We start from the raw sequence: 26,074 nt of genomic DNA on the forward strand, positions 1-26,074 counted from the left end.
TTTCTATCCCTTTTAACTTTTGCTAAAATACAATTTGAGAGATCCCACATAAATCCCTCTTTAGACAACATAACAAATAGTTTTCTTGTAGTTCCAGTGTTTTCTTTATTAAGTAAAATCACACCATTACAGAAAGCGACTAACCTGCAAGACAGGTTCTCTGAAGGTTTCCCTTCTTCAGCAAGTCATACTATTAAAACTTATCACTTGGATTTAAGTAAACATAACACTACTTCCATAGCTTAGAAAAGCTATTCGTACAACAAATTGATGTCAAACAAGCTGAGAAGTCTAGGGTTGGAAGGTTTAATCTAGAAAGCTCAATCTACCTTGCATATAGATAACAAAGCAAGTTTCCTATGAATGACTCAAAACCTCAACAAAATTACTCTTCTCCCCACACTTCCAAAATCCCCAACCTGATTTCCTTCTTTTCCAGTACTGAAATCCCATAGGACCTTTGATACCAAAAATCAAAGCATCAAAGGAGTTTTCAGTAGAAACTGAAGTTATTTCAAAGGAAATACTTCTTTTCCAGTTGAAGTCTTTACCATTACAGACATTCAATCTAGGGAAAAGAATTATATAAAGTATTAGACATATACTGGACTTGTTCAACAAGATCGTTACTTTCTAGTTTAGCTAAAGTTAATAGTGAGACTGGAGATGGGTAGGGAGGCTATCCTCATTTCACCCATTGAGGGACACCCTAAACCAGCCCAAAGACAATAAATCTCTATTACCTCCTGCTGAAACTCAAGTCTAGGTTACTTTACCTACAAGACCTTGTGTTAAGAACTTCCTAAGATGTAACTACTTACAGGGTCATCACACAAGCAGTGGAAGGCAGGAGGTAAGTCACCTCTACACAGCCATGGTTTTCAACATGGGGCATAATACTAGTGGGAGTTGGAGAGAGTTAAAGGCTTCTTTTTCCACTTATGGTTTGGAATAGTGCTGGTTATGCACTGCTAGCATCTGCTGGACCAGATACATAGGTAACTTCAAAAAACCCCATAATCAAGGTTTTCTTTTGTTTTCATTATGACCAGACACACACCAAAACCCCCAAAAACAGAGTAGGGAGGAAGGAAATCTGACAGTTCTGAACAATGCAGAGTAGGAAGAAAACCAGTCTTCTTTCTACTTCTAGTTCATTAAGACTCAGATTCTCTGAACACAGGTAAAAACAATGCTTCTGGTGGATTTACACAGAACTTATTATTTACCTGCTGCATCTTCTTGTCCTTTGGATTCTCACAGCCAAAATATAGCAATTCTATTGTAGCACTGTCATCAGAATAAACAGCTACTTAAATTCACAAACTCATCACACCTTGATTGACAAGAAGCTATACTCAGAAACACAGTCATCTTAAATGAAATTAGTTACAGAGCAAATAAAGGTGCCTGAAACTATCCTGGTAAAGTGTTTTGGGTTTCTTTATTAATTAGCACCTCAAAAAGGTACTGTGAAGTAGTACTTTCAAAAGAACACATATATTATTATTCTGTGACGAGATTTAAGGGAGAAACATCTATATTCTGTGCCCTTCCTCCTATGCATTCTTCAATAGCACATTCAATTTTTCTTTTAGCTGAAACAATCTAAAATACATCCTTCAGGAAATGAGCACCTGTTAGGAAATAAGGAGTTCACAGGTTACCGTGCCACCATATGAAAATGTTAACACACACACACACACAAAGCCATGATCTCTACAGGAACTAGGAAGCATATAAACCAAAATTAAAGAGATGAAACTCAGATCTGTATCCTGTTGTAAGACAGTATGAACTACAATTGCTTAACTTTTTAACTGGAAGTTAAAATAAGGTTATACTCAAAGAACAGGTTTTTCATCTATATAGTTTTATTAAACAAGGACAAATTACTTCCTTGGACATTCCTTTGAATGATGCAGACTTAAACGATTCATTCCATGAAGCTTACGAATTCATTCCTACCTCTACCATTGCAACAAAATCACCTCCCTCTTTTTTTATGAGAAGTCTAATGTGACAACTAATCACTATCAAATAATACTTAAAAAAAAAAGGTACATAGTTGCTTTGTAGAATGAAGTGTCCAGACGCTAACAGAAGCCTTGCTGTACTCTGTAGATGCACTTTGGTTGAATTTCACCACTAAAACTAAACCTACAGAAGCTATACGTAAGAAAATAGCTAAGCATTGCCTGACACATGATTTCATGATTTTTATTGAGAGGCCAAAGACCTTCCTTTTTCCAGAAGATTTGATCTAGTGTAATCCCTATTTGAAGAAACTAAGTAGTTAAATTATCTAAAACAGAACACATCTGGGCTCAGAATCAATTAGAATATGTCATTATTCTTAACTCTCCATCATCATGTTTCCTCTGTTAGGTATTCAGATGCTTCTATCTGACGAGACATTTATTCCTTATCTTCTGCAAAAGTGGAAACAGTTAGAAAACAAGTCCTTGGAAGTCAAGAACGCAGACACAATGCTTCCTACTAGGTAGTCACAAGAACTGGTATTCAGGAAGAAATCCTGGTCAGACAGAAAAAAACCCTTACTCCTTCATTTTATACCATTGTGAATAGATCCAAGGACCAGACTAGTCTTTTTTGATGGCACAGGCCTTCAGCACAGCCAGCCTAAAGGTCAATCTATTTGCCTAGGTAACTCATAGAACAGGACAAAGGGTAATGGGATGAAGCTGGAACACAAAACCTTCCACTTAAACATAAGAAAAAACTATTTCACTGTGAAGGTGATGTAGTCCTGGCACAGGCTGCCCAGAGGGGTTGTGGAGTCTCCTTCCCTTGGAGGTCTTCAAGACCTGCCTGGACATGTTCCTATGCGACCTGATCTAGGTGACCCTGCTTCTACAGAGGGATTGGACTAGATAATCTCTAAAGGTCCTTCCAACCTCTACCATTCTATGATAGAATCATAGAACGGTAGGGGTTGGAAGGGACCTTTGGAGATCATCTAGTCCAGCTCCACAGCTGAAGCTGGTCCATCTAGATCAGATCACCTCCCCAGGCAGCCTGTTCCAGTGCATTGTCACATGAAACTTAGCAACATTTGCATGAATACTCTTTCTTTGTAGCATATGAACAAATACTGGTTTTCCTCAATCAGCTGAGATCTCTTGTAATTTTTTTCCAAGTAATTAGATCCTCTGGAAGCTTTACCAATAATAAGTCACATTTTCTTCTCTTCAAGTCACTAACAATATACCCATTTACTATTAGTAACTCTAAGTTTTTCATGACAAAAAGCTAGAAGAGCCACATCAGCTGGGAACAAAACCACTCTTATTACATCCAAAAGCTACAAGCCCAAGACAGCCTTACTTTTCCAAAAGCAGTAAACACTAGACGCAGTGCTACCCTGCAGATAAAAGTGAAGATAAAACTCTCCAGCTATCCCCATGGCCCTGCATATGTTCATTCTCAAGGAAGACTTAACGCTTCCAAGCAACGGTTATTAATGTTGTGGTGAACCTGAACTGACTGAAGTCTCTGGTGGTTAATGGTTAATTGCCTTCCAGCAGAGAAGGACTGCTACAGGAGAAAGCAACAGATCCCTGATGCTATGAAAAGTGTCTATGCTTGCAAGTCCCATCTTGTCATTTTATCTTCCTTTAAACCTAAAACCATCTGTCTCATCTTACAGAAAACTACAAAAGTATCAGAATCACAATTTATGCCATGCTTAAGTCTACTGACACACACTAGGAAAAAAATATACCAGCTACCATACTGTATTCTAACTGTATTGCAATAAATGAAAGATATTGCCCTTGGGGGAAAACAAAAACAAAACAAAAACCAAAAAAAACACAACAAAAAAAATCAAGACAAAAGAAGCCTCAAGCTGCACTTTTATCCAGCTGCCAAATTTCACTTTGTAAACTACAGGGTCACTATTTATACAAATGGGCAGCCTTAGTTGATGAGCCACTTCCTCATAACATCGTAAAAACAAGAAAAATTCACTTCCAGAATAAAACAAAACATTAATTTTGGTCATTAAAAATAACAATTTAAATAATAATCCCATATTTAAGCTTAAGTGAGGCACTAAGTTAAAACAGGATTTAACATAGAAATATAGCATACTTAGTGTACTAAAGCAATGACACCATCAAAGAAACGGTGAAGACAGGAAGAGTCAAAGACCTACATTTTGAAGTAAAAAATTAAATACAAATCAGAAAGCTGCAAACTCTGTCACAAGCTTGTGCTCATCTCTTTTTTTGTATCTCCATTCTTTTTAATGAAAAACGCTTTTAAACAGAACAAAACCCAACAAACTACAATAAATACCTCTCAGCTCTTCAATTTTGTGAAACCAATAAACTACAGCATGTCTATACTTGAGCAACCAATTACTTGGCTAAATAAGACCATTTATTAAGATTAAAGCCAGCAGCAATTAATATCCTTATCTTCTTTGTACTTCCTATTGCACTGATCTGAGGTATTGCACGTAAACTGAAAAATAAGTTATTAGAGATGGGTTAATTTTAAGAAGCATCACTATACATGTGCATATTTACTGATTTGTACTGATAACTCTGTAACTTCTTCCCTTTCGTATTATTCAAATAATTATTCATAGGTTACATTTCTGATTGTCAGAATTTTTCAATTTTCAGCTCCAAAAAAATAAAGAAAATCTTAAGTAAACATTAAACAAGTCAGAGACACTGACAAGTACCTTGTGCTGTACTTGCAACCAAATATCCTTTCCAAGACTAATTCTCTATCAAGATTTAGAAGTGAATGGGAAGAAGGACTTGGTTGTACCAGTGGCTTATACTCACCTCTAAGACTGTTAAAAGAAAACACAATTCAAGATGCATCACAGTGTTTTCAAGAGACACTGGGAAGTATTACTGCCACTTCACAGCCCTCATTTGGTCAACCACCTTCAGGAAACAACTAACTGGAATAGACATGGTGACAGCCAAACAGAGTTGTCAGCAAGAGGCCTGGTTTCTTTAGCTTAGGAAAGCAACGAAGCTACCTCTGAGAGTGCACTGGGGGTGGGTGAAGAGAGGAATTAAACTGATAGAGAAAGCAGAGTAAAATGTCTCAGAATACACTCAAGCTGAATTAAAAGACTGTCAGGCACAACAAGGATGTCAAGCAGAACTGAAGATAGGGATAGCAAAGATCTATTTCAAATGAATTTGAATCAGTTTAAGAAGGGCATTTTATAGTGTTTCTATAGATAGAGAGTACCAAAAAAAAAAAAATTACCCAGGTCCCCTCTCATTCACAGGGAAAAGCTTTGCAGTTGTCCAAATGTGTTTGCAACTCAGTCTCAATGTAAGAGCTGCCTTGTCTTCCCAGTGAGGTTTTTTTTTTAAGTTCTACTTGCAACAGGGGAGATGAAGGGATATTCGCCTATAATAGCTTTTATAAGGCTCTTATATACCATTTAACGGTGCTTTTAAAATAAAAAGCAGAACAATTTAGTATTTTCAATTTTGTGTAAAGGTAGGGAAAGTCTGCAATATAAGGCAAACTCAGAAAGCTGAAACCAAATTAAAATAAGATTTATTATTAAGCCATAAGGGAAGGAGGAGGAAATCATCTCTTAGACTGGTTGAAGTATAGTAGTTAATTATATTTGAAGAGTTTTCTGCACAGCATTAAATGCTACTCCCTAGTTGACAAGTGAAATGGCAGCAGGTATACAAAATTACAACACTAATTTAAGAGAGGAGAAGCTTAGACTTGAGTGAAAAGAGACTTGGGTCTGTATTACCCAGATGTGCAGCGATCAAGAACCCAGGCTCTCCAAGGGAAAAAAGGGGGGAAGGAAGGAGATTTTGTTTTAATTACATACATCACAAATTCTTTAGAAGCACATACCCTATATGCAATACTTCCCTTCTTTGTAGCCAAATATGACACAGCAGAACACAGACAATCCACCTCCCACTAGGATTCTGCTCTTCCTGTACTAGAAAAATGTTCAGTGTTTTTCCAGTAATTATGCAGCTACATGTAGTAAAAAACTCACCAAAAGCTAATAATGAAGATGACTCAAGCATTTCTTTTCCCCAGTACAATGGCCAAAACTGTTCTAAGTAGGTGGTTAAAACACCCCAAAATTTTCCCAACTAGCCCTGACAGGTAAGAACCATGTATATACATTTTCTTCTTAGTATAGAGTTGTTAGAGATTTAATCTGCTGTTTATACTTAAATCCCAAACAGAAATATGTAAATTGAATAGGATTATGCAAAACAGAAAACACCCAAAACTTGCCAGCATCCTCCCTATGAAGTAAGAAGCATTTGTCTAAAGGCAATTTTAAGGTGTGTAAGACAATATTTGAGAATTATGTGACTATGTAGCTTCAATGATACAACTGTAGACGCTCTACTCCAGAAACTACATGAAAATTGATCTCACCTGGTAACTGATAAAGGGTTATATATACTCACATTGGCAGCAAAATCTCCTGAAATATTAAGTAAATCCACATATGGTATTTTCAGAAGGTTCTACCAAACAATCTCTACCACTACACGTCTTTTTCCCATAACAGAGAAACAGAACTGTCAGGCAAATTGCATATGCTGTACTCATACAGAACACAGACAACACAGGGCAGAGAAGTAATTTCCAGTTCTAAGCTTTCAACTCTATAAAAATCAGCATCAATAAGAAGCAGAATCCTAGTTTAACAGATTGACTTAAGAGCAATCAGCAAAATTACGAGAGAAGATGCAGCAAGGGAGCTTTAACATCAGAACTGTCTTCAAAGGTTATGTTTCTAACAAATCACTACGAAGTTAATAAAAGCACAAGTTAAGCTAATATCTATAGCAGATTACCTCAGTCCTTGCACTTCATTATCCCCCACCTGCCCAGCTCTAGATGTCCACCATAAATACATATATCACATCATAAACCATGGGAAATACACTACTGAAACATAACATGTGGCATGCTCCAAACACCACTATAGGAGGGACCAGACATTCATGGAATTAACTGAGGATATACGTGAAATTTGAAGTCCTCTGACCCAAGTATCCGATTTACTGTCACAACTTAAGAATCACAGAGAGTGTCCAGGGTAATCTATTCAGCTATGTCTCACCAAAAGGCTGGGAGCCTAATAGCATGAAGCCAACTATGATCCCAGCATACACAACCAGAAGAAAAAAAGGCAAGTGGCAACTCTAAAAGCCTCATCTCACACTGATGACTCCAACATATAAGGGCTATATCCGATTTATGAGTTAAATCTAAGTCCTGCACTGGATTTATAGGAACAGTTGCTTATATTTCCTATACTGAAGAAAATCAAAATGAAGACATCTAGTGCAGTAAATTCTTAATTACAGTTTGCCTTTTTGCCACTTTTCACAGTGGTTTTGGGCATTTGTGCGTGGGTTTAGGTTTTTGGAGGTGGACTGTTAAGCGGAAGGAGGCAGCTTAGCTGACACATGACTGTTATGTCTCAGGCAATCTATGAAGAGACTGCCAAAACCAAAGGCAGTCCTATACCTAGAGCTGCGTGCTGCTCCATTGTTCTCTGCCTTCTTCAGGCCCAACAAATCTGGAGCAACTCCTGAGAGAAGCAGAAATTGCATGTACATTACCTTGAAGGTGTGGCAAAAAGATGCTCGGTACCCATTCATCACACTGACTACTCTTCATGGCAACTCATCTACATAGGTACTACTACTATTGACATTGGCTTCTCTGGTCATGTGATGAGGTTCCACATGTTGTTAGATGACAATGTAGAAGATTTCAAGGAATTAACAAACAAAGCAGCTCTTCCTGCTTGTTAAATTGAGCAAAGAACATTTTGCACTAAGATCATGTGGAAAAACATCAAGTCCAAAGATGATATGCCAGGGCAACCTGAGCAAGGCTAAAACTAAGTAATTAGTCACATACAAGAAACTTAAGAATTAAAGTAATTACTCACACATAAGAAACAACCAATTTGTCAGCCTTAGAGATATGCTTACTGATGTATGAAACATAAGAAAAGAAGCAGGAACTCTTTCACCATGATCAAGACTGTCATCTGCTTCCCTAAGGGTCCATTTCCAGTTGGACTGCTAACAGAAAGAAAACCAACCCAACCAACCAAAACCAAACAAACTCAAGTGCCCAGCAGTGGTACACCCTACATCTAAAGCATATAAGCATCACAAATGCAGAGAGAGCGATCTTGGAAGTCTACAAATAAAAGCAGGAAAGCACAAGTGCCATAAAGCTGCAAGCTTACTACAGACCATCACAATTGGTAGACAAACAGATGACACCTTTTCTGAGCAAGCAGATGAGTAAAGAACAGGATTTCTTATGACAAGAAGAACCTAGACCCCTACTGGAACAGAACATAGCAGAACTCCAGCAAAAATTCAAGGAACTTAGTTTGAAAACATAGAAAGCAACCAGAGATTTCCCTTAGCTGTAATGGCAAGAAAGAAGTGATTGACAGTTAACAATGACAGACAGTTTTGCTCTAAGTGACCCATCAAGTCAATAATTACTGAAGAGAGAAAAGAAGGAAGAACAGCAAAAAACAGATTTAACATCACTAAGTAAGAGCTCACAGTAGACAAGTCTAAGGCAAGGAAGAGAGAATTCTCAAATGACACAATAGATACAAATTTGAGAAAACCAAGCACAGCAAGAGAACAGAAAACACAGCAAGAGAATAATGACTCAGAAAAAACAGACAGAAAGGGAGTAGCAAGCATAACAATGGCAAAAGAATACAAGGGACAAATCAAAAAGGCTAAAGGCACAAAACGAAATAATTCTCATAACACAGCTTGAGGCTACTGAGAAACTATTCTGTCAGTACACCACTACTACTAAGAGAACTTGTCCATTACTGAGATGGGTTAAGGAAGACCAAGTCCTCACTAAAGATACCAACTAAAACAGGTGACTAGCACAGTTAGCACAAATAAATGGGTAAAAACAACCACCCAGATTCAATCTATTATTAGAAACAGCCATACTTAGGTTTTCTTCCCAAGCTGACTAAATCTGATAACGTTCAACAAAATTGTGCAGGAAATCCTGAGAGCCATCTCAAAATCGATAACTATCTTTGAAAACTCATTGAGGATGTCTGAGATATCAGAACCTTAGAAAAAGCTGAACTATATAAATCCTTTCTTTAAAGTAAATAAAGCACCTCACTCAAAAAGAAAACCAAAATCCATCAAATAACCCAAAAACTGATGGAAAGAAAAGAGATGAAGGGCAGAAAAATCTGAGGAATAATATTGGTTTGTCTTCAGTTCCTAAAAAAGTTACTCAAATATATTCAAACAAGTCTTTTTAAGCACTAATGTGAAGGAGAAGAAACAATTCCCTTGGTTTTGTAAGGAAAAAAAAAAAAAAGCCATGTCAAACCAGCACAACTTTATTCCATGACAGAGTTACACAGGGGAGGAAGAATAAATGTCATTGATTTATTTGATTAGTGTTTGTGACAGTCTTAATTACTGAGACTTTCTCGCAGACAAACTAAAAAGCAAGACCTTGATAGAATTACCATGAATTTCCAAACAGGTGACTGTATGTGAAAGAGGAGTCAACAAGGTCAGACCACTGGAAAAAAACTAATGCTACCTTGGGATGTATAGCTTATGTGACACATGACATAATCCTTTCACTTAATAGTGCTCTGGTTAAGTCTCAGTAGGACAATCGCAACTCATTCTGCACACAGGTCTTCAACTCAGACAGGAACAGTTGGAGAAAAGCCACAAGAGAAAAACTACCAGATGTAGACAATATTACCTGCCAGAAAAGGCTGAAAGAACTAGGGATACCAAGCCTACAGATCAGAACACAGAGGGGAGGAAGACTCAGTTCTCTGTATCCACAGCAAACAGAACAAGTAGTAAGATTTTAATTGCAGTAATGGAGATTTCCGTGGAATAGAAAATTAACAGCAATGTATTTAAGGATAAAGACAGGCTGCTTAGAGAGGTTGTGGAGTCTCTATCAACTAAGTCATTTTAAGAGTAGGTTAGACAAACAAGCAACAAAAGTATAATCAGTGCTATATAATCACTGGCCAGAAGATGGATGAGAGAAAACCAGGGACAGAATGCAACTTGAAGTCAAGATTTTGTATCACTGATAAGAGATTCTGAAATATTATATTCAGCTCTTGTATCAAACTTGAGATAGCTTTAAAAGTGAAGAAGGAACCAAATAACTACTTGAAGGCAGCACGCACATTTAGAATAATTGAGAGTCTAATAAGTTTTGATTATGAAAAGGAAGTTGAGAGTAATTCTGTTGAAGTAAACAAACATTTTCTCAAGAATAAAACATGAGGTTTTAATGGGCTCCTTAAGAAGCAAAAACCCCAAACCCACACTCAAGAACCATTCAGCAAAGACACCTTTGTAACAGACTGAAAATAAAGACAGGTGTTATCAGTAAGATTGCAAGCACAGAGTAAGCAGTTACTTTAGACTAGCAGCAAATCTGGCTACTTGGCTAGCATGAGATTGAAAAGGTGAAGTAAGCATAGTTAAGGTAGCATGATTTTCAGTAGTACTCTAAAACATGGCTGCTCAAATGTCTGTCTGCTAAAATTACCAAAAAAAAAAAAAAAAAGAAACCAAAACAAAACAGCCCAAGACAAACAAAACCATGCCCCCAACAAAGAAGAAAAATAATCAAACCCCACAACCTTAATAGAAACAGATTGTATGCGTCACTCACCTTTTAATATGTAACAAGGTAGACAATATCCAATACCGTTGTCCATTAATATTTTTTAAAAAGATAAAAAGCTCTATAATCCAGAGTCGATAATCTAAGACTCTCCATAAAGGGAAAAATCAAGGCCATAAAGGTCAATCTCCCTGGTAGTTCCTGAATCACTGTGGTGCTGGAACTGCCTGCCTGCTCAGGGCCGGCTCTCCGGTTACCCACATGCATGTTCTCTCTCACAACTGTACAAGCAAAAGTGTCAGCAGGAAGAGGGGGAAAAAAAAAAAAAAAGACAGCCTAACTGAAGGGATAAATCTACACAGTAGCAATGGGTCACATAATCACCGTTTATGCCTTTCCACCATTAATTTTTGTGTTACAGCAAAGTTGTTTCAAGCAGGCCAACAAGATCAAGATGCCAGACCACAAAGAAGGATGGCTTTCCAAAAAGAGGAACTACCAGTCACACTTGCTGTTCCCTAGTGTCAACCAAAGTTTGCTCAAGAGGAAAGGAAGAATCTTAAAAATGTACTGAAGAGGCAGACAAACACGTGCCAGAAGGACAACTTCCAGTGATCCTCTCATGGTTTAACAAAAGGGATTCGCCCTCCATTAAACGCCAGTAAACCCCATTAAGCAGAGACACCTATCAAAGAAATAATCATCAGACATAACACCTCCCTGACCACATACTAACACTGATGAATAGATTATGTCTATACTTATCCAAACTATCTTATGTCACCGAGAAGCTCTCTACAAAATAGCCATTTGGGTGAAAAAGATGAAAGACAAGGACACTATAAATTTACCGGTAATAAACACAAAACCTTAAAAAGACTCTATTACATCAACTATTTTTGCTGATCATGACAACAAGAATACTTAAAAAATCTTTTGCATGTAGCTTCAAAAAGTTAAATTGCTCAAAGTAAACTATAGAAAAGAATATATTTGTGGCAGAAGTGCCAAGAGATAGAGCAAAGCAAGCAAAATGAAGACTGACCTCCTGCTATAAAAAAAAGGAAACACGAGTCACAAAGAAACCATAGAAACTTCTCTCATCAGAAGAATTCATCCTTAACTCAGGAAAACAATTAAAATGGTAAAAATACAATTATTTGGGAATGACTGCTTAATATTAGGGCAATACCTCAAATGCCATGGTTCAACCCCAGGCAACAAGTAAGCAGCTGGCAGCTGCTCGCTCACCACCCCCTGCAGTGGGATGCTGAGAATCAGAAAGAAAAAAGGACAATTGAGGGGTTGAGGTAAGAACAGTATAATAATTAAAATGAAATAAAATATAATAAAAATATATAAAAATAATATTAATGGATTATAACAAAAAGAGAAAGAAATAAAACTCAAGTGTACCCTCAGCAAGTTTGCTGATGACACCAAACTAAGAGGACTGGCTGATTCACCAGAAGGCTGTGCTGCCACTCAGCAGCTTGGGAGTTGGGCAGAGAGGAACCTCATGAGATTCAAAAAGGACAAGTGCAGAGTCCTGCGCCTGGGAAGGAACAACCCCATGCACCAGTACAGGCTGGGGGTCGAACTGCTGGAGAGCAGCTCTGCAGAGAGGGACTTGGGAGTCCTGGTTGATAATAAACTGAACATGAGCCAGCAATGTGCCCTCGTGGCCAAGAAGGCCAATGGCAGCCTGGGATGCATCAAGAAGAGTGTGGCCAGCAGGTCAAGGGAGGTTCTTCTCCCTCTCTACTCTGCCCTGGTGAGGCCTCATGTGGAGTACTGTGTCCAGTTCTGGGCTCCTCAGCTCAAGAGGGATAGGGAAGTGCTGGAGAGAGTCCAGCACAGGGCCACCAAGATGATCAGGGGAGGAAAGGCTGCAGGAACTGGGGCTGTTTAGTCTGGAGAAGAGGAGACTGAAGGGAGATCTTATTAACATTTATAAATATCTAAAGGGTGGGTGTCAGGAGGTTGGGACATCCCTTTTTTCTATAGTAGCTAGTAACAGGACAAGGGGTAATGGGATGAAGCTGGAACACAAAAAGTTCCACTTAAATATAAAGAAAACCTATTTCACTGTGAGGGTGACGGAGCAGTGGCACAGGCTGCCCAGAGGGGTTGTGGAGTCCCGCCTGGACATGTTCCTATGTGACCTGATCTAGGTGAACCTGTTTCTGCAGGGGGGTTGGACTAGATGATCTCTAAAGGTCCCTTCCAGCCCCTACCATTCTATGACTCTATGTGAAACAAAACAACAAACTTGTAAATAAAACCAAGTGATGTCCAATGCAATTGCCTATCACCCACTGAATGATGTCTGAGCAGTGACTGGCCCCTCCCCATCATCTTCCCCCAGTTTCTATACTGGGCATGATGTTCTACGGTATGGAATAGCCCTTTCACTAGTTAGGGTCAGCTATCCTGGTCATGCTCTTTCTCAGCTTTTTGTGCAGCTCCAGCCCGCTCACTTGCAGGGCAGAGGGAGGAACAGAGAAGTTCTTGATGCCATACAAGCCCTGCTCAGTAATATCCAAAACATCCCTGTGTTATTAACAGTTTTCAGCACAAATCCAAAACAATGCCCTGTACCATCTAATGGAAGAAAATTAAGGATATCAGCTGAAACCAAGATACTCAAGTATCCCGCTATTATAACACTGCACACTCTCAGCCATTTCGCCAAGGCAAGACTTCATGGAAAAAGCTAATGATAAGGATGCAACTTCCTCAGGATTATCATAAATATTAACAAAGTTGGGAATAACTTAAACCAATTTAGTGTCTTCAATATAAGAGACATCTAACACTGGTTAGAATCCTCTAGGCTTTAACAGAAGACATGAACTACATAAGACTTTTGCAGCTTAGCTGTCAAATTGTCAGAAATGACTGAGAGGATGAGCCAATCTCACTAATACATAACATCATTAGGTGTAACTTGCTGACTTCAGAGTTTGCCTCAGAATCGGCTTCACATTTAGACAAATACTCATTTCTATGTCCTTAGTCAAAAGCCACAAAGGCAAGCACACATTCAAATGTCTATTTGAAAGCTCTATTTGTATTTAAGGAATAAATTCCCACAGGAACGTACTGTAATGTTTTAACAAATTCCTGGAGATCAGAACAATCCCTAAACCTTACACAATCACTACATTTTTCACCTGATAAGGAAAACATATGCTTAGAATGTCTTTAAACAGTGACAAAAGATTATTATTCCTCATTCTCATTTTGAAGATATGATACAGTCGCCAAGGTTAAAAAAATCCATGCAACAAGCAATCTAAATAACATTCCAAGTATGCATGATTAAGTAACGTGATTTCTCTATAATTCTGAGAACTAGTAAGCTAGGTCACCAATGACGGCACTTCCAAAAACATTAAATATTAATATTTAACTTAGTTACTATGCATTGTTCCTCAGTACAAAGTTCCCCCTAAACCTACATAAGGTTTCAAGTTTATAGTTAGTGGAGGATACTGTACAAGTATGGTAGACTGTTTTCAGGACAGAAAAACATCCTTTTTTTCCATTGAAAGTATAATAACATTCTTTTAAAGCTTTTTCTTTAAGCAATATACATCTGAAATTTATGGAAGCTTCATTTTGTCCACTTTTATTCCTGTGGTTCAGACTCTTAGCCAGTTATGACAAAAACAAAACAAAACAAAACACCCAGTCAGCTTCAGGCTGCTGCTGCAAGCTGTCTCAAATCATTGCAGACATCAGTAAAATTCCCTGCAGACTCCCTAAAAAGAAGGGGAGAATGACAGTATAGTGGAGATGAATCCTGGGAGTAGGCAGGAAAAAGAAGTAAAGATAAAATAAAGATGATCTCACAGATCAAACTGCAAAGTCTCTTGTCACAGTAAAGGAGTGTTATATCTCTTGCTGAGTGACAAAATAAAACTGTAATTCATCTGAAGCCTGTTCCAGTGAAGATCTGGGTTTCAACTACACATTATCTAGAGTCACACAGATAACTTATGGCCATTAAAATAAAGTGGAGAAAAACTTCTAGTACACCTCAGCTAAACCACTAACTTGCCATCTGTTGTGGCAGCAGCTTATTGAAGATAAGCAGCCTGGAAGCATTACAGCAATTAAGAAATCTTTTGGTCATTAACTCCACACCAATTAAACACTAAAAGCTGGCAAAATTGTACTGTGGTTCAGAACTGCTTTTTAAGGCAAACTCTTCTGTTCCAAATGACCAGCTTCACTATGAGACTTGATGTAAGGAAGAATTTTAAACATTTAGTCAGGTATTTCTTTGTCTATCCACAGCCCCCACACATGTACGTATTCTCCTAATCCCCCCCCCAAAATGTACATCCACACATACAAAGTACTTCCTTCATGCCTACACTTACATAGCAACATCATTAACCCACACTCAAAAATGTCGTGTTTTAAAAGCTAAGATACATGCACACATATGTATAAGCATGCATACACACATCTCACTCACACATCTGTCCACAAAAGTGTCTCTTGGCTTGTGTCAACATTAGTGTTATCCAAATTAAGACCCTCACATCCATCTCTGAACTACTCCCTACAAGTCTGAAATAGTCATCTATTGGGTTTAATACGGCTATAAAATTTTCAAAGAGGTTCTGTAATTTCTTGTAATATTCATAAACCAAAGTCTGCCTACGAAAAGTGAACTCAAGGTATTTTTCAATCACACCCTTAGTTTGTTGAACCAACATCAATAGAAAAAAACTCCCTCCCTTAATATTAGAAATCTGCTTAACTACCCTTGTGTACAATTCAGTAGCAGCACCACCTTCCTAGCTTTGGAAGAGTTCTGGTCTGAGAGTTAAAGCTACTGTTTCTGCACATAGGCAAAGTAACAAACAGAAAACAATCTTTGGCTTTCAAAAAAAAAAATCATCTTAGTCCAACAGCAAATTACTTCAGTCCCAAAATACAGACGAAAGACAAGAGTTTGTAGTGCCCACAGTGCACTGACTCCAATCACATCAACATACAGCTGTTTGCACTAGTTCCCTCTCTTTGAAAGAAGCCTCAAAGAGATGAAGCAGCTGGCAGTGCGCATTCAAGTCTGGCACCCCTGCCTAAAGCCACTTCTTTTGTTTGTAAGGAGCTGTCATTGATGCAGTCTGACAGCACAAAGCTTAAATCAGAACAAGAGTCAAGGTACAGCCTTACAGCACTTCACAGAACATTATGGTTATATTACATTTAACACAGTTTACAACAACTTTTGGCACTACACACAAGGAGATACTCCCTAATAAAGAAATATATAGGTTTTTCAAGAGTTATGGCTTTCATTAATATATTTCTTCCAGGAACAGGATTTAAGTGACAACCTTCTTTTCTTGCCCTCACCTTACAATGCGGATACAATTAAATTGATTTTAGATGGCACTAACAGCATAACACTCAAAACCTATGGACATGACCAAAACTCATTAGTAAAGTTTAAAAAAAAGTCCCATTATGTCATTCTCAGTTACTCTGCTGAAGAGTCTTTGTTTAATGAACTCACTTGCCCATTTCAAAAAGCTAAGCATATTTCATGTAACATCAATAATGCCTGCTCTTCTGCAGCCCTTTCTCTCCTCATCCACAGTCTCCCACGTCATCCAAAAGGAATGAAAAAGCCAAAAGCTGTATTCTATCCTTCCAAAGACCCCATCCTCATTCACCGTAATCACAGACTTAACTTACCATATGTGCAATTGCCACTTGTTTCTTCTGACAGATAGGGAGAAGAAAAGCAGACCAAAAAAACCCAGTCCCTGCAAAAGCAGTATTTTGCTACCAAAGCCTCGTTCAGACCTTGGTCTAGTTGGTAAATACACATGTTTATAGCTCCTGAATAGTTGTTGTTGGTACAGAAAGAATGTTTGATAGACATAGCTCAACATCAACTCTCAGTTATTATGCACCAGCTCTGATAGAAGCTAGACAGACATGCTTAGCACACAGCTGTGCTAAGGCCTCTTGAGAGCCAGATTACTATAATGAATCCAGTTGTTCTATCAGCCTAGATGACCAATTTTAAGCAAAAGCTGGCTCAGGAGATGGACAGTCCTAACCCAACATGCCATACACATTTTTCCCCCCTTCCCAATAGCTTCCTGAGATTCCCATTACTGTAAACTTCCTTTAGCTTCTGATGCTGTAGAAGAACATGCCTACTACTCTCCCTTTACTCTCCAGTACCATCCCCGGTGAATAATTTCTGCTTATGTTACTTCTGCTGTCCTTGCAGATTTCCTAAAGGAGGAGGGTGAGACCTTAAGCAGGGAGGGAGAAGGAGAACTTCCCAAAAATACCTCTTGCAATTATTTCACTGTTGTCCACAGAGAACTAAGTACTAAAAGCCTTAGCCTAGGCTGAAGTTGCTGGTGTTTACATACTTAACTCAGAAACTACAGATAGGTATGGGTCCATGGAGCCTTTTATGTTTTTTACAGGTCAACTACTGGATTTACTTACTATGGCTAACATAACAACCATATAATATTTAATAAACAGACATCAACCCCTAGAGTTTCATACACTAGGAATGCATGTATTTTTATATACAGTCTTCAGAAAGTTTACCTCTTCAGCATATTCACTGATTTGGAACATAAACCAATCACCGCTCAGTTTTCTACACTGTTAGGTTTTGCTTTAAGGGGAGACGTTGTTATTTCCAAAAAGAGCAACAACTTGACTTATGGATCAAAGTGAGCAAAGCTGACATTGCAACATAAGCCATGACTAAACTAAGACTTTTGATAGCGTAGGCATCAGAAGAATAAAGACTGGCATCTGAAAATTTACACCTAGAACACTGAAGTCCTCTGGGCTACCAGCCCAACACTTCTATCCAGCCTGTTACCCTTCCCTGGTGAACACAAGGAACAGCTATTTAGAGCAGCAAACACTGCCCAAACAGCTGATCACATCCTCCATCTGTTCACAGCTCAACACAGACCACTAAGCTGCTGCCAAAGCAGTCAAAAAAAAATTCAGCAGCTTTTTCTAAGAGCAACTGCCATCCCTACACACTCCCCAGAATTAGTCCTCACTGCCTATTGCGGTGCAAGGCTGCTGGCCCTTCCTGCAGCACCAGCAATTCATCTCTCCCAGACATGTTGTAAGGCAAGCAGAAGATGAGACCAGAAGAGAAGCCCTAAAGCCCAGATGCCATAGCTAACAAGTCTGCTCTAGATAAAGGCAGCCCAAAGCTCTGGACTTCAAAATAATGACTTTTGTAACATTGTAAAACCCTAATTATTTGTCTGAATGACTGCAGTCTCATGTTTCTGAAGCTCCTTCAGAAGCAAACACTTGATGGAAGCTACTACAAACTAGTTCAACAGATCTATATGTTAGGACTCTTGTAAAGAATTATTGTGCATGAGGACATGACTTTGTGACATTTGAGGTTTTTCCCAGTTTCCAACTTTGAGCATCCAGCCTGTACCAAAGCCTCTCAAGTCTTCCTTGAATCAAGAGTAGAAAGAGATGGCCACTCTACAGAACAATACAGAACAGGACACATTCTCCGACATTCTCTCAGATGCATGAGTGTGTTCTATCATTACCAGAAATTTTGTGAAAGAGAGAACAACATTTGTGTCTTGTGCAACAGAAGGTAAGCTGATTATTTAAGAACAGGGTTAAAGTTCACACTCTGAGAAGATTTTTCTCTAGCACTGTCACCAAACCAACATGAACGACTTAGTTCAACAGCTTCAACCAGGCTCACAGGCAACCTCATTAATTTTTCCCCTAAAATCCACTTCCTATACCAACACTCAGACCAACTTCTGCACCGTTAAAGCAGCTGTACATTCTATACAAAAAAAAAGGAAAATATATAGAAAAATATATAAAATAGAAAACATATACTTCAGAGAAATCATTATGCTGCCCATACTCATCTTCAGTACTCTTTCTGGCGTTTCCTCGCACAGTTAGGAGGTGAAGGCCAATAATGTCATAGGTTGCCTTGAATTTCTACAATATAAAATTAAGTAATTCTCATGTCAAAAAAAACAATGGTCTATTTCTTTCATTACATTCTCAGACAAGTCTCAATTTGAGCAGTTCCCATAATAACATTAAGAGTGGCATCATAAATGTCTTTTCCCAGTTGAACTCTTCATTTGCAGCAAAAGAAATTTGGAACCTGTAGACTTATCTATCAGTAACAAATGACAACTGAGCTGCAGCATTTTTCTATGTAATTAAGTCAATTTTTTTTCCTTCTGTTTAATTAACCCAGGAAAACTCCACATATGAAATACTCTCATGTATTAAATACTCACAGCAGTACAAAACTACTTCAATCACTATCAAAATTTTTTAAAAAGCTCTAACAAGAAAGGAAAAGGCAGGAAGTTTTCATTACTGTATTAGAAGAGGATATATGACCTCCTTTCCCACCAGTGAAGGCGCCCCAACAAATATTAAATCTCCTTTGATTACCCAGATCCATATAAAGCTGAAACTCTGCCTGGTCCATCCATGAAGCCCCGTACATCCTAAGCCAAGCAAGCTTATTTCACAATTATTTCTCTCAATAGTTTCCCCACAACACATCTTCAGAACCATGTTTGTGTATTTATATCCTTCTTACATATACATCAGGGAGCAAACATTACTCCTGTAAGCACCAAACACCACCAAATTGAATATTCACATCCACTCAGCTCTCCTTGCCAGGCAAGGAGAAGACGGTAAGCCTGGATCTCTTCTTTATTCAGACTGTAAAGGATAAAGGATCTCAGGGCATCCCTCAAGGTGAGATATGACTACAAAAGGCTAAATACCACAATCAAGAAAATAGTGTGATATTAAATACCTAAATGAAGCCTCAAGTACTGTTTGAGATTAAAAAAAAATTGCAAGACAAGAATTGGACAAGAACCCTGAATATTCTCATCAATATGAATCTATTTCAGAGGTAACTTTTCATATTCATCTAGTTACAAATTACATCAACAAGTTTTCAATTTGACCGTCCGGAAAAAAAATGGAGGGGAAGGGAGTCAGTATGTTTTTAAGAGTAAAAGATTCTCCCTCTCTCAACCATTTTGCAACCAATACAGCAAGGAAAAAACAAAACAAAACACGACCTTTTGCCTTCATACACAGAATCAAACGTTTCTAGTACTAGGATGCTTAGCTAGTACAGGTTAGACACTGCTGAACCAGATGCCGGGGTTTTTTTTGGTCACACTTTCCACATGTTTCATTTAACAATTCACAGTCAATTATTCTCATTATCAATTGACCATGATACAGCAGGTGCAGGAGGTGGAGGACAAATGGAGCGCTCAGGGATTGGATATACGTCAAGGTCATGAGTACACACAGACACACGCTTCCCAGGAGCAGTATTACAAGATCTGAACGAACCACCACTACGTGTGCCTGTGGTCTCATATCTATTAGCTGAAAAATGCCTTAACTGATCACGGGAAGAAGCTAAGAAAGAGCTATTAATATGAATGTTATGCAACCATTAAGCTTGTTTTTTAAGTTGGAAATCTTCTAGTTAGATTCATTTCAGTCACCATAGATTCTTTTTTCTAAATTAGCAAGTTAACTCAACCATACCACCTAAAGCCAATCCTAATCATTTGATTCCATTCTGTTGCATCTCCTTTTATTAAAAAAACCCCAAACAGATCATAAGCTGTTCAGGGCAGCAACTGCATGTCTTAAAAAAAAAAAGTTAACTGCATCTAGTCAGAGGAACAAATGTGCTACCAGACCGACAAGAAGTACTTTTCATTGCATAAGTGTTCTGAGTGTTTAGAAGTACTTGCTTCCTCAGCCTGAAGAACAGAGATTACAACACTACTATATTTATTTAAGTTTACCTGTATCTTGACAAAAACTGGCCAAAGTTTGCTTTTGAAGAAGAGGAGGCCCTACATAACAGTACAAAAGCTAGCAATTTGCTGAACTTCTGAGTACCTGACATAGCTCCTCTTTTGTATACTATTTCTTTTGAATGTTCTAATCATGAAGGGAGAAGAAAGAAAAGGCAAAATCTCAACAACAAATCAGATAACAGTAAAACGCAATGAACAACAAAGCTGTTGAAAAAAATGCTCTAAAATGTAGCAATGTATTGTCTGCTATGTATAGAAACTCTATTTAAAAAGCAGTACCTCATAATAAAGGAATAGTCCAGTGAAGTATTTCATGAAAATTCTAAAACAGACAGCTCTCAAATGTAAGCAGATTTAGTGTAGTAATGTCTACACTTGACAGACAAACAGTACTTTGAAAAATGCAAGTGAGAACTGTAAAGTGGCTGCTAAGTTATCCCTCTTAATAATACAAGGTCAAAAACTACTCCTGAAGCTGACCAGACACTGGCATAAACCACTGCACTTCAAAGTACCTGAAAATATTAAGGAACAGCCCATTTTACTATAGTAGATTTATGAGTTATGCAGTGGTTGACAGAGATAATCAAATGCATCTCACAGCATCAGTTATCCAACTGTCAAAAATTTATAGGATCAAATTATGAAAGCCTGATGCAATGCATTACTGAATTTAAAAACAACACAACAGAAGGCAAGATCTAGGTCTTTAAATATATACATAAAACATCAAAACGTGTATTTTATTTAATGGTTGTAAATTTCTGCTATTTATAGGACACAGGACTCTTCACTCCATAACACTGCTGTAAATAGTTTGGTAAGTAAAAAAAAAAAATCTAACTCCAAGGGAAGTCCTGCAGCTGTACCACACAACTAAATGAGCGTTTCCAGTTTAAGTCAACACTGTTACAGGTTTTCAAATCTGAGATGCTCCCCTGCACTGAAACACTGCCGCAGCATCCTTAATTTCACTATCTTTCTAAAACATCTGACAGTGCTAGAGGATGAATTCAGACACTACAAAGCACATGCATGGGGCAGCATAGCTTCCAGGAGGACTCCACTAAGAGTTGCCCACTTGCATCCCAGAACAAGACTTAGCATGTAGTCTAATGCTGAATTTAGCCTACAGTCTTAAAAAAACCCTCCAGATACGATGTATGAAAACCTCAATTAAAATATATTTGTTAGCTCCAACAGGCTTAGTTAGAATTTCAATACTGGCACATGTGCTTTTAATTTCAACCGTAAGCATAGCCATTTTAAAACTCTGTTCAATATGATTTATAAAGCAGGTGGAAAGTATATCCCATTCTGACAATTATTGACTTGTAAGAATGTGGAGCGCACAGGGGATCACTCCTTAAACATCTTGCTTCACTCTATTTTAGACAAGTTTTGGAAGAAGCACCTAATAGAACATTACAGAAGGATATGCCCACTGTATCCAGGATAGATGCCCTAAAATGAGAGAAGCAACAGAACCTGGAAACAGAAAGCACGCTAACAAGTAGAAACCATTATGTTCTGCGTCAAGCACAGAATTCTGGGGTTTTATACATTTTATATATTGTGATAGATTAAACACTCAGGTTTGTGCAGCAGAGTACTGCCTGATGATTTCTCTCTCTCACCCACTAAAGGAAACTTCAGGATATTCTGTGAAAGATGAAAGCAAAGCAACTCTGGTTGCTACTTCACAACTATTAATGCATTGCTTACTCTCCATCCAGCCAAAACAAATATTGCACCTAATTTAGAAGTGATAGGTCATATAAAATATACAGTTTTCTTTCTCAACTTCATCCAGAAACAACATATGCAAGTCTTTCATGCAAAGAACATAATCTTGTTTTGACCATGTACCCTTAACCAGCAAATTATTAACCATTCCAGAGACTGCATTTTCATGTAAGTAATAGTCACGTAATGATGCTTTACGATCTCATCTTTGCCTTCATCTTCACAACAAGATTATCAGCTAACTTCAAAGTACTGGCAACTTTTGTATGTCACCACCATTGGAGAAGTGTCAAGAAAAGGGACACTGAAAACAGTATGGAGGAAGTCACACCAACTTTACAAGAGTATTAGAGAGTATAAGCATCTACCTTTCAGAAACTGAGCAAAGGCATTTATCTAGCCTCAAAATCTAACTCTAATATGCGTACTGTTTGACTAAATAAGGTCTGTGTTGCAGGTTTGTTCTAGCTTAACTAATCTATCCAACTTCTTAATTCCCTGTTTGTCCATCAGTCTTCAGAACCACTTGTACCACACTGTTAAGTGAAATGGAAACACTTGACAAACTGCATACACAGCTTTTGTACAAGCAAAAAAGATCAATTAAGGCCAAGTTACAAACCTTGCGCATATTTAAGGAGAAGTACAAATCATAAATCGGTCTACATAATACACAGAACTATTTTCCCACAAATTTAGTGCTGAAATACTGTATTTTATTTTGAAGACAACCTATACTTTCCAAGTGAAGACTCCTGAAGACTTTATTAGGAACTATCTAGCCTGAAAGAAAGAACAAATGTGAAGTTGGAAGACTAACAGTGATGTTGCCCTTGCAAAACAAATTTCAGAAAGAGAATCGACACAGGGCAATTAGGTTAGACCCCAAGTCCTAGACTATGTAAGATACAAACAGATCAAAAATATGAGAGATACTGAAGCCTTTGCTACCTGAATCACATCAATATGCCATTCTACACATCACTCCACTGCTTGCTTTATTTCCCATGGCATTATCAGGCTCATTCCAACACCACCTAGGAACCTGTGCCTGGAAGATCTGAAAATCTACAATGTACCCAAGATGCATCTTCCTGTTAAAGGTTTAACTAAAACTGAGTTCAGTGATGACTTGCAAAGTTACAAACAAAATCTTGCACTTCTCTTCACCATGATGCACGTCATTCTTCTGAATATCTAACTCACATAAGGGCTACTGTCACAGAAGGAAATTATGCCTGAAATAAGTCTCTGATTAGAACACACATATAGAAATAGTTTAAAACACTGTGGATTTTGGAAAACCAAGTATGAGAGTGCAGAACACAAGTTTTAAGGGGTGGTCAGGGGGGAACTAATCTACAATTGTCAAGTGACTTGTCACCCTACAAAAAGAGATAGGCACAAAATTACACGGAGAACAAAAAAAAGCCAATCTGTTACACCATGGTATTTAGACACCCTACATCACAAGCGCCATTTTTTTCTGTTTCCCTCTCACGTGTACACAAGTTTATGAGAGTGAGAGAGGAAATGGTGCAGGCTGTATGACATACATATGGAAGTCTGAAGATGCTGTCAGCAGGAAATGCCTTTGTAAATACAGTACCTAAACAGAAGTTTTGTGTAGATAACAAAAAAATTGGGGCAACCTTTATGAGAGGAAGGAATGTACACTTATTTACTCTCTTGTCACTTCAACCAGTAGGATATCCTTCTAAAGGCCTAATCCTTGAGTAATTTTCCTTGAAGAAAAAAAAAGACAATTTAAACCACATAATATGCTCCAAATAAATTTCATCATATTGTGAAATAACATAACTGATGTAAATTACTCTAAGGCACCAGAGCACAAACCACTGCCCAAGCTACCACGACCCTCCTATGCCTAACGAAGTTGCCTGCTGCAATAAGGGGCTCCAATACTAGAGATAAAAAATGGGCACAAAGATACATTTCTGCTTTTTTCCAGGCCTGCCCATCTGTTTCTTGTAGCTCTTCCATTGATGCGGGGCCCGAGTCAGAAGACTCCTGAGGATAGGGACCCTGGCGCCGGCTCCTGCCAGGAATCCAGGAGAAACCCCAGGACGACACAGCCCTAAGCAGCCTGCGCTGCCCTTCCCCCACAAAGGGTGGGGAGCCGGGGACACTTCCCAGCCCCACCACCACACAGGCCAGGACAGCGCCGCGGCCCCCCGCCGCTGCGAGGGGCCCAGCGCCCCCTCCCCCGGCCCGGCCGAGGCACCGGGCCCCGCACCCGCCCAGAGGGGCAGCGGGTGCGGGCGGATGGCGCGGCGGCAGCCCCGCGCTTGGCAGCGCCGCCCGCCCGGGTGGGTGTGTGCCGGGCCCGCCGCGCCGAGGTGTCACCGCCGCCCGCCTGCGCTCCCCCCTCACCTCGCCGTGTCCCGCCGCGGCCCCGGCGCCGCCCAGGGCTCCGCCGCCGGCGGCCGTCGTCGGCGCTGTCAGCAGGCCGCCCACCGCGCTCGGCGAGGCGGCGGCCGCCTGGGTCGCAGCCCGCAGAGGAGCCGCTCCCGCCGCCGCCCCGGCCTTGCCCAGGCCGCCGGCGCCGCCGCCGCCGCAGGGTCCCGGCCCGCCGGTGCTGCTGAGACCGCCGCCCCGCTTGTTCTTCCGGCGCTTGGCTCCGCGCTTGGCGTCGGCCGGACTCATCGTGCCTGACACCCGGGCAAGGGAGGAGGGAGCGGGGGGGAGGAGAAGGAGGAGGAGGGGAAGGGGCGCGGGGCCGCCGCGAGCTCACGGGAGCGGAGGGGACGGGCAGGGCCGGGGCACGGGCCACCGCGGGCGCCGAGGAGCGGAGCGCACCGACTGTCACTGCAACGGGGACTCCCTCGGCCCCAGCGCCGCTGACCAGAGTTACCGTCCAATATGGCGGACACAAGGGGAAAGTGATCCCCCTTTACGTCGGGGGGCTCCCCCTTGCGCTGACGGGAACCCGCTCCGCGGGGCACGCTGGGACGCGTAGTTCCCGCGCCGCGCCTTAGCCCGTCTCTGAGGGGGCCGGCGGACTACAACTCCCGGCGCGCGCTGCGAGGCCCGCCTGGGCGCGGCCGGTGAGCTCATACGTCACCGCAGCGGCCGCTGGGAGCTGTAGTCGCCGCCGCCGCCGTTAGCCCCACCGGCCGACGGTGCCACCCCGGCCAGGGGACTACACTGCCGCCCAGCAGCCGGCGAGACCCACGTGACGCGCACTGCCGCGCCTTAAAGGGGCTGCGGCTGCTAACTGGTGCCACGGGGAGCCGAGGCGCTGCGGGCCGCCTTTCCTCAGAGCGGCGGGAGCAGAGCACGGCCGCTCTGACAGAACACAGCCCCTGGGCAGCTTTGGCGCCGCGTCTTGCTGGGTGTGGGGGCATCGCCTACCACCACAGCCCTCAGCACCCGAGAGCCGCCACCTTCCCCGGCCCGCGGGCAGGGCAGAGCGGGCTGAAAATGGAGGTCACAGCTGCCGCGCTGAGGGCCGTGCACCGACGTGAGGCCAGTGTGCCTCAGCCGCGGGGCTCCTCACGCCCGAGGTACCCGTCCCCAGGCCGGAGGAGGCTATGCTGCAGCCCGGCTAACCACCATCACTGTCTTTTCCCCAGGTTGGCCTCCACAATACACCCGGGAGAGATGAAATAACTGTAGCAAGGGCTGGGACATGGCAGGGTGCTGTGCTGTAAAAGCAATAGCTATGAGCATACTAAACCTGGTGATAACTTCTGGCACTGTAAAATCCTCCTGCGGCA

The 26,074-nt window shown here is 40.4% G+C and overlaps 1 protein-coding gene across 2 annotated transcripts in view; it reads right to left on the reverse strand.

Annotated features, from left to right (window-relative positions):
* Positions 1 to 25,268, reverse strand: part of FAM193A (family with sequence similarity 193 member A) — an 80,245-nt gene extending 54,977 nt beyond the window's left edge. For both annotated transcript variants that reach the window (XM_061993581.1, XM_061993580.1), the window contains exon 1: positions 24,729 to 25,268. In XM_061993581.1, coding sequence (XP_061849565.1) covers positions 24,729 to 25,001 — 273 coding nt within the window. In that variant the 5' untranslated portion in view covers positions 25,002 to 25,268. The remainder of the gene's footprint in view (positions 1 to 24,728) is intronic.
* Between the last annotated feature and the right edge of the window lie 806 nt (positions 25,269 to 26,074).

This window comes from Colius striatus, chromosome 3 (assembly GCF_028858725.1).
Source record: "Colius striatus isolate bColStr4 chromosome 3, bColStr4.1.hap1, whole genome shotgun sequence".
Taxonomy (NCBI): Eukaryota; Metazoa; Chordata; class Aves; order Coliiformes; family Coliidae; genus Colius; species Colius striatus.